The sequence below is a fragment of the Myotis daubentonii genome, chromosome 13 (assembly GCF_963259705.1).
Source record: "Myotis daubentonii chromosome 13, mMyoDau2.1, whole genome shotgun sequence".
NCBI lineage: Eukaryota > Metazoa > Chordata > Mammalia > Chiroptera > Vespertilionidae > Myotis > Myotis daubentonii.
The window spans coordinates 37801348-37815530 of NC_081852.1; the positions used below are offsets into that span (position 1 = coordinate 37801348).

The 14183-nt window shown below is 45.1% G+C and overlaps 2 protein-coding genes across 4 annotated transcripts in view; both read right to left on the reverse strand.

The window, feature by feature from the left end:
- Positions 1 to 2384: 2384 nt before the first annotated feature.
- CH25H (cholesterol 25-hydroxylase) lies at positions 2385 to 4342 on the reverse strand. The gene has a single exon (XM_059662777.1). It carries the CDS (start codon positions 3764 to 3766, stop codon positions 2948 to 2950), a length of 819 nt encoding a protein of 272 aa, XP_059518760.1. The 5' UTR covers positions 3767 to 4342; the 3' UTR covers positions 2385 to 2947.
- A 7115-nt stretch (positions 4343 to 11457) lies between these two features.
- LIPA (lipase A, lysosomal acid type) overlaps positions 11458 to 14183 on the reverse strand; it is a 30368-nt gene continuing 27642 nt past the window's right edge. For all 3 annotated transcript variants that reach the window (XM_059662779.1, XM_059662780.1, XM_059662778.1), the window contains exon 10: positions 11458 to 12960. In XM_059662779.1, coding sequence (XP_059518762.1) covers positions 12727 to 12960 — 234 coding nt within the window. In that variant the 3' untranslated portion in view covers positions 11458 to 12726. The remainder of the gene's footprint in view (positions 12961 to 14183) is intronic.

Sequence of the window (14183 nt, forward strand, 5' to 3'; positions counted from 1 at the left end):
GAAAGGAAGCAAGGCATGGAGAGATTAACTTTTCCAGAGTCCTTCAGCTTTTAAGTCTCAGAGTCTAGGTTGCCCCAGGCCATCTGACTTCAGCCTGAGTGCTAGCTGACATGCCGTGAAGGACAGGGAAAACAGAGCCCTGACCTCATGCTTTCTCAAGCCCACTTAGATGACCTAGGCCTACTTTCCCTAGCTTTCCCTCCTGCCCAGCAGAGGCTTGGAACCCAGGGACGTCCACATCAAAATAGTGGGCTAGGGGGGCACCGTGTTGAGGGGCAGTGGCTGGGGAGGAATAGTGAAGAGAGGCCATTCGTTGGCGCCTTAGAGTTTGCAACTTAACAGCATTTGGTAAAATGGAGATTATCTTAAGCTTCATCAGAGAAGAGGGATAGTATACACTACCAGACCTAAGTTCAAGAACTGGCTCCAAATTCTATTATTTTAGAATCTGGAGTAAGTCACTTAACCTATGGAGGTACCAATTCTCTATCCAGAACGTTTGATAATAATAATAATAATTTTTTAAATGACGATAACTATCCTACCTCCTTTAGAGCAATGTAAGAAGCAATGTGTGTGACAGTGAATGCAAATGTGAACTACTTCATCACCATCATTATTATTGTTATAACTATTAGACCCTCAAGCTATCTGAAAAATTGCTCATCCTCTCCACTCCACTTCCACCTCTCAAGGTAGTACAAACTGATAAGACATTCGATTTTGAGAAAGTCTTTCTAAGCCCAAATAATGTCTATGTGGACAATTTGACCCAAGTGTAAAATTCCCCTGTAAAATTCCCTTATAAGGCGAGGCAACATGACACATTGTTAAAAACTCTCAGAGAGTGAGCTGTGATCATCATGATCCAAGGTTTGCAGGCAGCTCGGGGGGAGTCTGGAGCTGCTCAAAACAACAAATACTTCTATCAGATGTTCCACACCTGCCCGTGCATCCTTCTTTGCTTTGTTAATCATGATATTAACATTCGACCTCCAATCAGCACTTTCCCCTTACATCTCACTACCTGATTTCGTGGATTTCACTTTTATACATCAATATAGACTTTAAGTCCCAGCCTGGTCTTGCTAAGGACAGAAGAAGAGATAACTTTAGTGAAGAAGCCAAGAGAGCACACACATTGGGAAGGAAAATGCTTCTGAGTTAGTTGCCAGGCATTCTAATTGCATTTTGCCAAAGAATTGGAAGAATTTCGTTTGGCAGACTGTGGAGACCAGGTCTTTAGATGGATTTTTCACCTTTAGACACATAGTTTTGTTCATATATGTAGTGAGCCTAAAATTAAATGCAAAGCTGCCGCTCTTTATACTTTTCTGTCTAAATTGTATTGACTTTTAACTTTGCCCTATCTAACTACACTCCAAAGATAAAATTAAAACAATTGGGCAGCAGTTGAATGGAGAACATGATGAGCAGTGATAGGGACACTTACTGTCACAAATAATCTTCAGGAACATCGGAGGCACCCTGGCCGGTTTAGCTCAGTGGATAGAGCATCAACCTGAAGACTGAAGGGTCCCAGGTTCGATTCCAGCCTAGGGAACATGCCTGGGTTGCAGGCTTGATCCCCGGTGCGGGCATGCAGGAGGCAGCCAATCAGTGATTCCCTCTCATCATTGATGTTTCTACCTCTCTCTCCCTCTCCCTTCCTCTTTGAAATCAACAAAAATGTATTTAAAAAAAAACACACAAAAGAAGCAGAAGAACATCGGAGGCACAATCTCCTTTTAAGGTGAGGAACTAGGAATGTAGAGTCAAATTTCACTTTTTTCCTTTGAGAAATGGACATGCAGTTTGCATGTTTGTTTACTTAAGAAAAATGAATATACAAAATTCCCAAATAGCCGAGATGATGCATATGATCATCATTTGTACTAGATTGCTTCATGAAAAAGGGGGGTGCACTCTGAACCCCTTTCTGTATCTACCAGCCCCTCGAATGTACCCATTTGACTCACCAGTTTTGTAAATCAAGGCACCCCAGTAATTCTATTCATCCCCCAACACTGCCCTCCCCCCAGATAAGCAAATGGTTGCTCAGTGTTAATCTCTCTAAGACTTCACAAGGTAATTCTTTAAGTTGCCTGTGAGGCAGAAAACAATTAAAACACATTTAGAACAATAGTGTTTTTTTCCCCTTTAAAATCTCTAGGCCAAAACAGACCCCTTCTCCTGCCTTTTCCTCTCCTGTAACCCCCCCCCCACACACACACACACACACACACACACATACACCCCACCACCAGATTTCTCTCATCCCAAGGTGGGGCAGAGGGAGGCTGGGACAGAAACCTGCAATCCCAGCTCCCTCACCCTGTTTTAGTTTTTTTTACTCAAAATGCCAATGAAACAGGAGCCAGTACTTATTTGGTTCATATATTTTTTTTAAGCATAAATAACATTTCTTTCCATATAAATATAAAATTCTGTGAAAAAAATAGGAAAAAAGTACGATCATCTTAGTTACTGTCCAGCAGGAACATGTTGCATTGTTTATAGCATCAGACATCAGATTCTGCATTTAAAAAAATATGGTTTTTAGTCTCATTCTAGGACACTTTCAAACATAGGAAATTCTTTGTCCTACAAACAAATCCGTTTAGAAATGATTTAAATATGCCAGTGATAAATGTCTAAATCGATCCAGGAATCAAGGCTACTGAAGTGAGCTAGAATTCAACACCCAGTATACAATTATTGATATACAAAAAAATTGATATAAATTACTTCATCAGATTGCAAAAAAAACAACACATCAGATTGTCTCTAGAAATTTCCAGCAGGTAATAAATTACTTACTAAAATATAAAAATAAAAGAGCTCAGGCGCGTTTCTTCTGATTCAAGTGTGAAAACGCGCCAACAGTCCTGGTTCCCAGGGGCAGCCCCTGCCCTCCGCAGCCACCCCGACACGGGAGGGGTGCGGGCTACCTGGCGCGAGGGGGCCGCAGAGTCCCCCAGAGCCTGTCCCAGTGTGTGAAGTACGGGGCGAAGTTGTAGTTGAAGTGAGAGTGATGCAGGTCGTGGTGCACCACGCCGCCGTACCAGCCGAAGGGCACCAGCCTGTGCGTGGACCAGGGGAAGTCGTAGCCGGAGTGGTCCTCCACCGACAGCCAGATGTTGAGCGTGTGGAAGACCAGGACGGTGAGCGGGTGGCACTGGAGCAGCCAGACGTTCACCATGTCGAAGAAGCCCAGGGAGAACAGCTCCCAGGCGCTCACGTACTGCGTGGCCAGCGCGAACGAGGGCGCGTTCTGGTGGTGCACCTTGTGGAAGGTCCGGTACAGCCAGGGCACCCGGTGGTGCAGCACGTGCCACGCGAAGAACTCGGCGTCGAAGAGCAGCAGGCACAGCACGACGTGGCCCAGCAGCTGGGGCAGCGCGGGGGCCTCGGGGGGCAGGAGGGCCGGGCGGCGGGCCCAGTGCAGCAGCGTCAGCGGGAACACGAACACCAGGTGCTGGTAGAGCGTCTGCCGCAGGCAGGACAGCAGCTGCCGCGCCGAGGGCGCGCTGTCGGGCTGGATCTTGCAGCGCCGCAGCGCGGGCACCCAGGGGCACAGGAGGTCCAGCATCACGAAGGGCAGGCAGAAGCTCACGTAGGTGGTGATGGCGAAGATGACCGGGAAGAAGGGCGACTGCGTGAGGGCCTCCCGGGTCCGCAGCCGGTCCCAGACGGGCTGCAGGAACATCTGGCCGGAGCTGCACCCCGCGGCGGCGTGGAGCTGGGAGGAGTTGGGGCTGCTCATGGCGAGGCGCTGCTTGGCCGCCGCTGCAGCGGCTGGCGTCCCACCGATTTTATAGGGACTCGAGCCCCGCCCGGCGTGACGTCAGCTGCCTCTGCCGCCCTTTCCCAGCTGAGCTGAGCTGGCATCCGTCACTGGCGCCGGAGAGCTGCCTTTAGCTGCTACACGGCACACCTGCGGCTGCATTTCGAGTTTGGATAACTCGATCCGTGTGTCATCACCACCCCCAAAGAAGATGCGGGATGTTCCCATCACCACCGGCAGGGCTCCCGTGTAACCAACGCAGAACTACTCGTCTTTAAATGCACACGTTGCCCGTGTGGATCCCTGAAAACGCCAAGTACAACTGCATTTTTAAGAACTTTTTAAAGTGGCGCACCTTCTGTAGTCCTAATCTTTGCTGTCTGCACACCCTGTAAATTTAGCCCGGAGCGAGTGGCAAACTAACCTTTCTCGGAGGGAGTCGCGGCGGCGATCGGCGCAGGAAATCAGATGCGACGGGGCGGCGGGTCCGGAGCCTCTCCAGTTCCGGTCTTCAGAGAGGATGTATCCCCGCCGGTTCGCCGCGGGCTCCAGATCCTGCCCTTCCCGACTCCCTCCACTCCCCCCGCCCCAACCCCCACACACACCCCACACCCCAGCACACAGTCTGCTCAGAGGAACTCGCAACACCCGGCCACTAATCAGCCCTCCGTTATGCTGCCGAAGCGCGCAGACCAGCGACGGGAACGGAGAGACGGCGAGACTCCCCGGCAAAAGAGGGGACCGTGACTGTTCTTCGCTTTACGTACATACGCATATATACATACATACATACACACATACATACATTCTGGCTTTAACTTCTAGCGCGGCCCAGAACTGGCTAAAAGGACGCTGCATCTCAGAAAGCAATACGACCAGTAAAGCACCCACCTTGTTCCTAAGGGGAATGTTTGCGTGTTGTTCCTAACGCCTCGCGGAGCTGCCGGTTGGACAGATGTCGCGCCTGTCCTGCCCTTCCCTGGGCTGGCTTCGCGGCGCCACTTTGCCCTTCGCCTTGGCCCCCATTCCTCCAAACCACCCCAAGGCGCAGCGCCGGACTGCCGGGCTCGCCCCACACCTGCGCTTCTCTGCCATCAAACTGGGGTGGACTGGCCGTGAGGAGGTGGGTACTAGAAGAGCTCTGGGGAGACCGTCCCCCCCCCCCCGCTCCCCCCGCCCCAGACCACCAACAAAGCCTCCTTTGACCGGGAGGCTGAAACACAGGAACGCCTAGCAGATAGGTTTGGACGAAAACTTGGAAGCCAGGGACACGGCTTCGCCTCTGGTGTCTGTGAGGTTATAGCCAGCACTTTCTCCTCCAAGCTTTGCATTTTCAGATCTACCCCCGCCCCAACGGATATGATAATAGTAGCTATCTCACGAGTCTATTTTGAGCATTAAATAGGAAAATAATAATAATAATGCCACCATGTAACATCTGTGAGGCACGAACTAAATGTTTTAGTTGAAGGGATTTCACCCAGTCCGTGGAAGTAGGCATTATTATTATTGCTGTGGTCTGACAGAAGTAAAAGCATAGTGACTGGCACATAATAAGCATACAAAATAAGACACATCTTTTTTTTATTTTTTATCACCATTTATTCCTTCTATGCCCTTTTCACCTTCACACCCCCACCCTCCCCCCGCCGCTCAAGACACATTATTTTAAATTTACATTTCACATTTTACCTAAATCATAATGGAGGAAAATTTGCAATGAACAACAAATAAAATTATGTAAAAAGATATAAAGCTATATATTGTGAGGAAAGAATAAGTACAATAAAAATATAGACCAATATCTGGGCCTAGAAATATATAGGCTATGTACATACCCTAATATATGTATCTATATATTAGACCCGTGGTCAGCAAACTGCAGCTCGAGAGTCACATGAGGCTCTTTGGCCCTTTGAGTGTGGCTCTTCCTAAGCCTTAGGAGTACCCTAATTAAGTTAATAACAATGTACCTACCTATATAGTTTAAGTTTAAAAAATTTGGCTCTCAAAAGAAATTTCAATCGTTGTACTGTTGATATTTGGCTCTGTTGACTAATGAGTTTGCCAACCACTGTATTAGACACATTGTATATAATATGCCAGTTTATAATGTATAGTCATATATTAATATATAATAACATAATATATACATGGGGTCTATAGGATGTTATACACACACACCCATAATAGGCCAATTCGTAATTCAGAACATCCCAACTACTGTGTGTCCCTGAACTGCCACTGATGGGTCATGGATATTTCTTAGCAGCCCATTCTCTGAGCCTCAGGGCTCCGTGTACCATAGGATTATTATGATATTTTGCTTGTGTCTTGAGGAGATAAAGGTTCAGAGGCAGCTTTGAGCTTCCTGACAGCCAATGCCAAACAGGAAAGAAAGTGGCGTTTTCTACTGTCTTGGCGCTCTGGATGGTAGCAGAGGCAGGCACAAGGCAGGCCCTTGGCCTCCCTGCTGCTGGGTTTCTTACGGTTAGAAAAGCTGTCCTTTCTGATCTCTTCGGTGCTCCCTGTCCTCCCGTGCTCTTTCCAGTTCGCTTTTTGCGCCACCAGGAGCTGTCTCCTTTTCCATTCCTGGTAAGGGTCACCCTGCCCTTGAGTTGTGTGTGGCTCAAGCAGCATCTCAGAGAGAAGAGGAAGGGCTTCTTTTCCTTGATCTTTACTTATGATTTTAAAATAATACAAATAAGAAGGTTTATTTGAGCATCACACCACACTACTGAATGTAGCATATGCCATTTACTCAGCCTTCATTCTTGGGCTCCCCAGAGTTCCAAAGGGTCCATCAAAACTCACCTTCTCAGGCTTACAATTGAACTCTGCTCAGCCATCAAATGTCACTCAGATTTGTCCTCAACAGAAATTAAGTCAACCTTCAAATCTCTGTCCGTACATGCTGTCCTTTCCTTGTGGTTTCAGTCATCACGCTTGGGTGATTTGGATGGATGCTCTCATAGATTTTTTAAGTGGGCGGCATTGGCAGGTTTGCTTAATTTACACTTAGCTATTAGATTGTTGTCAGGACTGCCCCCTTTGAGCCCGTAGCTCCAACCAACCCATTCTTCTTCTTTGGTTCTTCCATCCTCTATCACGAAGCTTGTTAGAATATTCCCCAGAAAGCCCAGTGCAGCAAGACCTGGAAGCCCTGGTTTGCCCCTGGTTGTTCTAGGCTCTCCCCCTCTTGCTTGTGGCACTTTGAAGAACAGCCAGCAGCTTCTCTGCCTTTGCATTCCATGCAGCCACCAGGACAAAAGGGTGTGTCCAATACACAAGGGCAACCATGGCAAGGCAAGTGGTCAGTTCAATTATCATCAGTTGTCCATTCCAGGCCACAGAGGATGCTGCAAACATAGGCACGGGATGCTGGACAACCACAAACAGAACATGACTTCATGGAGCCAAATAAAATGGAGCCCTATTTAGTCTTGACTGAAGTGGCATCGTTTCTTGAATTGGCAAACATGCATCTTTAAACACTTTTCTTACACAAAATTGATTTAACAGCTTTGCATGAATGGGTCTTTTTAGGGCACAGATTCTATCTCCAAGATTTCTTCCCACAGCACCAAGCATTATACCTTGCACACACTAAGTGTTGAAGAGTTATTTGTGGACTCAATGTACAGTTTAAAAGATATAGGCTCTAAATTGAGGCTAAAATTTTGAATATTTTTTTTTGAGCACTGGTTATGTAGTTTAGGTCTACTCATCCCCTGGAATGGTTTTTCATAAAACGTGACATTTATTTATTTCAAATGGTATTAGGCCTTTGGCCACACTGTTTCTTGTGCTTCTCCTTTTGATTTGACTTCCTGTGTATTATTTTTATCTTGGCAAGGTCTTTCTGACAGGGCTAGAGTGCAGGAATCCTTTTCTCTCTAGCTACCACAGAGATCAAATCACTTCTCTGAGAGAACAACATCCAAGTCTATGCATATTTAATACAATCTAGATGCTATTTGGTACCAACTTACCAAAAGACTTTGGGTACTACCTCCCACCCCCCACCCCCCGCAATAAAAATAGAATATGTAGTTGGCAAAGTGCATTACCTACTACATAAGGTCTTCTTGTGCGTGACCTTCATGTTTGTTTCCTTCCAAAATGAAGTGAAACTGTCTTAGCATCTATCTAACCCAAACAATTATCCATCTAACCGGAACAATTATTCCTGGATAGGGAAGATGAAAAGTGTTGTAACGTTTTACAACTGTAGCACATCAAGACTCATAGAGAGTGGATAATCTAATCCCTGGTTGTAAAAGTGAAGACTCAGCCTCAGAAAGGTCAAGACTAGCTAGAGTTAAATAGCACGGTACAGCCAATCTGAGCGCGAAACCTGGTCAGTGTCAGTTTCAAGACACGTGCCCCTACATCAAAAGTGGTGTTGGAGTGGGGCATTGAAGTTGCATTTATAGGCAGTTTACAAAAGACTTGGAAAACATTCATTATCCACGCCAAAACAGGGGAATGCTGGTGAAGAATATGACATGGTTGCTGGTGCATATTTGGTTTTAAACACTTTATATTTGTGATTCATCTGGGTCACATATGTGTGGGTGCTTCTACTGATATTGGAACTCTCATCAACCTATTTAAAGTAAGCAATATATACATATATTTATTGCAAATAATTTTTATAGCAAATCAAATTATTCCCTTTAAAAGAAATAACATTTATTTTAATGGAAATGATTTACAGAGAAAATACCTCACCTGTCAAAAGTGTTGCTGCAAAGATCAAAGCCTTATGAGAAGGCTTTAAAAATCCAGAAGGCACAATGTAAAATGCAAAAGTATTTGTGTTTGTACTACTAAAACATGTGGGCAGAGAGTTTTCTGCTTAGTTTGGAATTGAACTTGAAATCTGCACCTAAAACAATACAACAAATACTCTTGAATTAATTACAATTTTTTAAAAAAATCAGAATTATTACAACCTGATGTTGCCTTTCAGGGGTCATATTTTGAAAATCTCTCTATATGTTAAAAAAAGAACGAAACGAGTTAAAATTAGTGTATTTTAAATGTTTGCATTGAACAAATTAAGGCCTTTAATACCCACAAACACAGAATAATCTTCATTATTTGGAGATAATATCAACAGTCTAAACGTTGGTCCTTTGTAAGTGTGAGGCCTAAGGGTAAAGACATTTCCGTTTCCTCCCCTCAAGTCTGAGGTCCTGACCACTCTATTAGGCACATTTTTATTTTCATGTCACATTCCAGACACAGCTACTCTTTGAGAACATTTTTCAGATGTTATGCATTAGACAGGATTAGTCACAATCCTAGAAATGACCACAGACATGTTTGATCTTACCAGTCCTCCAATGACAAACTGGCTCATAAATCAACAGCTCTCTGCCTCTCCCCAGAGGAAGGGATTAGAGAAAACTTCCTTCTGAAAAGGTTTGGGAGCAAAGCCAAGAGTGCCCTCTTGTGGCAAATGAAAAATCACAATTTTGTTCTCAGTTGTGACTTCATTTGGGTGGCTTTGTCCGTGTAAGTATCTAAGAGTTCCAAGTTGGCAAATATTAACTAGTCTTTTTCTTGCCACACAGGTCTGTCGACATCTTTGTGATCTGCTCAATAGAAATACATATATATTTTTAAAAGATATTCTGATTGAATTCAGAGAGGAAGGGAGAGGGAGAGATAGAAACATCAATGATGGGAGAGAATCATTGATCGGCTGCCTTTTGCACGTCCCACACTGGAGGTGGAGCCTGCAACCTGGGCATGTGCCCTGACTGGGAACTGAACCATGATCTACTGGTTCATAGGTTGATGCTCAACCACTGAACCACACCAGCCAGGCAATAGAAATATATTAAACGCAGTTGATCAGTGTGGGGAAGCATGGGGCTTGGTTGGAAAGTTTGTGGGGAGGATTCCCTGGGAGGCCAGAGGCCCCTGGGGGACCTTGCCTTAGGCGGCAGACCCTGCCTTGACTTTTCCAAACAAGTCTGAGTCCTGGGTGTTTTACTAGAATCTTTGTTTAGACTTCAAAATGTCCTTGTTTGAAAGACACTACAGATGCAGGTGCTTTCTCAAGGATGCCTACCCTGCTGATTGTATCTAGAGCAGGGGTGGGCAAACTTTTTGACTCGAGGGCCACAATGGGTTCTTAAACTGGACCGGAGGGCCGGAACAAAAGCATGGATGGAGTGTTTGTGTGAACTAATATAAATTCAAAGTAAACATCATTACATAAAAGGGTAGGGTCTTTTTTTTTTTTTTTTTAGTTTTATTCATTTCAAACGGGCCGGATCCGGCCGGCGGGCCGTAGTTTGCCCACGGCTGATCTAGAGGTTAATTTTAGTTCAAGCTGTTGTGACAATAAAAGCCCAAGGAGGCAGGCAAACAGGGCTTTTCACTCCTAAGGCAAAACAGCCCCTTAGCCCTCTCTTTCACAAAAATGTGTGTCATCCATCGTTCGGGGTCTGCCGGTCAGCCCTTTGGATAAGGAAATCAGAATTCCTACAAACTTGTTACTGAACTTCTTGAGGCACATGCTCCAACCTTGTTCTGCACTCTCAGCCAAGGAAGAAACAAAGCTACATTAATGCAGTCTGGTTACAAAGATATAAAACTGGAGCAAGAACGGCTATGCAGCATTTCCACCTCCAGACTGACCCACATACTGAAGAAAATCCCCAGGGATTTGGCAAGGAGGTGAATGAAAAACACTCCAATAAAAGGTAGGTGCTATAGAATGAAGCCTCTGCTTATTACTATGGCCTGGTGACCACAAGTTTTTAAGGGCATCTATGGGAGCCTCCATGGCCGTAACCAAAGCAAGAGAAACCAGGTCACCTATGGCACTGAAACCATTCTCCAATGAGCTCTTTGCCACTACTGGTGTAAAACAACAAACAAAATCACCAGCTCACCGTTCCTTTCTTTCCAGCCCTAGCAACGAATCTTGTGCCTGGTTGGCCTTGGTCAAAGGGGAGTGGCATCCTCCTGGGGATGTATATCCTTTGGATCTAGTACAGCTTTACTCTTTTCTGTGGTTGCCATGGAAACACAGATTCCACAAATGTGCAGTCCCAGATGTTACCTGTGCACCTAATTTTATTTCAGTAAATGACAAAGTTCATCATTTTTCACACATTTTGTCAGTGCACACATTTTTATTGACTCACTATATTCTAAGCTGTGTGTTAGATTTGGGGCAAGATATATCTTCTGCCCTCAAGCTCAGAGTAATAGGAGAGATCACATTAGACCCTAAAATCTAGATTTATGATCCTTGAAGCATGACTCATCTCTGCCAGTTCTGGTTGCTTCACTTGTTCATGGCGGGAGTTGGATGGACAGTCCTTGAACCCATGGTCCTGCCTTTCACAGACCACTACCTGCAGATGGGGTTAATCACTACGTAGTGTCCACTCAGACTCCCTCTGTGGACCCTGCAAGATGACACTGAAGGCCAGTGTTTCCAAACTATCCCCGATGTTCCTTGTGTTTGAGACGCTCTCTGCTGCCCATTGGAGAGGATCAAACATTCACGGGCAGTGTTGGTGAGGCTTACACGGAGTGAGGGAGAGGGGGAGAAGATGAGAAAGAAAGGGACAGTCTCACCGAAAGAGAAAGGGAAGTAAAGAAGGACTATTAAATAAAGACACACACACACACACACTAAATCCGTCAAGCCTCTGAGACTCACTGAGTTTTATTGAAAAGTTTAAATAAGACTTTTTATATGTTACAAGGAAGTATTATGCTGTCTCCACATATTAGCCGATACCAAGTATTGTTGATTATTGCAGCTGAAGTAACTATATCAGAAACACGTATCAGTGTTATTCTGCCCAGCGGACAGAACTGTAGGAAACAAGGCTGTGAGCAAAGCAGCTGAACCTGGGCTTCCTGACACAGGGATGCAAATCAGGAGCGAAAACATGGACACACACAGAACTAAAACACAAAGCGATTCCCTGGGCCGTGATCTGAAAGCACCCACGGTCACGTTCCTCTCGCGTGCAACTGCATGAGGACACTTCCGGGGGCAGTCCTGGGGCTTTTGTTTCACACACATCCTTGCTGAGCTACAGCCACTGGCTGAGAGAGCACATTCATTTGAGGAAAACTAGTGGCATCGTCTCTCCACAGGACTTTTCTTCTCCAACAAGTGGGTTTATGACCTGCCTTACAATGAGGAGTTCAAGAATATAGAAGGATGCGTGCATCCGTCTTCAAGTATTTGAAATACGGTTGTTGCATTGTAATGAGCAGAATTTGCTTTTGAAATTATTTTGCTTCCTCTGAGCAATGTAAACACATGCTAAATAACGGCTATCACAGAGAGATTTGATAAAATGCATTATAGGATTTTTATTACTGACACGGCTGAGGCGTCACTGGCTTTGACTCAGCACCCACTGAGTGACTACATGAGAAGGTGTCATTAGATCCCTAAACTCAGGGCCATTCCTCTGAAGAGTCTTTTAAGGCCAAGAGATGAGAACAGGATACTTACACCCTGAGCTTTCCTCAAGGCAGTGTCAGGTTATTTACCAATGAACAGCACAGTTTAAAAAAGCCCAACGCAGAGGTCAATGTGTCCTGCGTGGAGCAAAAAAAGCAATATAGTCTCTTTTAAATTGTATGGATAAGCAGAATGGCTATGACCTTCCACAAGTCAGTGATATTTTTAGAAGACTTAAAGAAATTATATTATTGTTAAGACACAAGCTGTGTATTGGACCATGATTAAACAATTTAAAAAAAATAAAAGCAAGTGCGTTTCTACCCTAACTGGAGAAAATTGGGCATCTTCAACATCATAATTTTCTTAGATCTGAAAATACAAAAGGCCTGGGAAAGAAAAAATAAGTACTTTAGAAAAATTAAGCCAACAAATTTTTAACATGATTCGACCATGGTATTCATGGTAAATTTCTGTTTGGCTTTCACTGATACTTTCTCATTAGATTGATCATTTTCTCATAGAGCCGCCAAGGGGCATCCAAGCCCCAGATGAAGTCGAGGTGCTCCCATTCCGGAATGCACTCATCATACACCAAGTTGGTGATCTCGGTCAGTAAGATACTGACGTCCTTGACGTCCGCAAGCCAGTCCTGGCCGCCGCTCCAAACGGCAGTCGGCACGAGCATGTCCTTCACATGGTAAGCAGGAGGGTACGTCTATAAAGAAAAACCCACAGAAAGCTTTGTCATGGTTGCTTTAATTTACAAAAACACAGCCGACAATCTCCATTGAACACTGACTCACTCATTGAGTATAAAAGACTACATTGTGAAAGTCACTCTGTTTATTTTTCAAGTCACTGCCACCAGAACAAAAATAAACCTAACCCGCAATGAAAGCACAGTTCGTATAGGAGCCTGGTGGGCATGGTACCAAGTGCTTAAATCCAATGGGAGGAAGGTATTCTCCCAAGTAGTTGATTCAAAGCAACAGAAGCCAGTGGTTGGGAAGGGGCTTTGGAGTCCATACCTTTCTATGCTTTTCTTCCCTCTGGGGTGTAACACAAGTCACTGAAGTTCTCTAAACCTCAGTTTCCTCATCTTTAATATTAATAATAATCGTAGAGAATTTGTGAGAATTAAGTAAGTAAAACATGGCAAAGTGCCTTAAACTTCAGAGTACTCAGCACTCAAAAATGGTAAGTTGGACAAAATAAGACCTGAAGCAGGGAGACATGGAACAGACTGACATACCTCAATGTGGGGTTGGGGGGATGAGAAGAGATAAACTAAAGAACTTATGTACTTACTAGAGGCCCAGTGCACGAAATTCATGCACTGGTAGGGTCCCTAGCGGCTGGTGGCTGCTGGCCGGGTACTCCCTCTCTTCCCCTGGCTGGCCCCACCCCCTGGTCGAACTCCCGGATGAACTCCTGGTCAAGGGGACAATTTGCATCCTATGCTTTTGTTATATAGGATATGCATAGCCCATGGACACAGGCAATGGGCTAGTGAAGTCCTGGGGGGGGCTGTGTCAGGGCAGGGAGGAGGGAGTATAAGTGGGGGCGGGGGGAGCGGAATGGGAGATATCTGTAATGCTCTTGATAATAAAATATATATTTAAAAATGAAAACAATAGTAAGTTAATTGCATATGGGAGAAAACACTTAGGTAATGTCATTTGGCCAAGGCCCTCCAGCTACCAGATCATAGACCTAGGCTTGTCTGACTCTATGTCTGTGTTCCTGATCAGGATGAGTCATGTATGACAACAGTGAGAGTGACAATTGTTACACAGGGCCAAGGAAATAACAAAGAGGGAACGCCCAGGCCACTACACCAACCACAAAGCTCAGGTTGTTCTGGGATTGAAACACTATCTAGTCAACTCTCCCAAACATTTCCACAGCCCGGAGCCCAGAATCCTGACAACTCGGGCT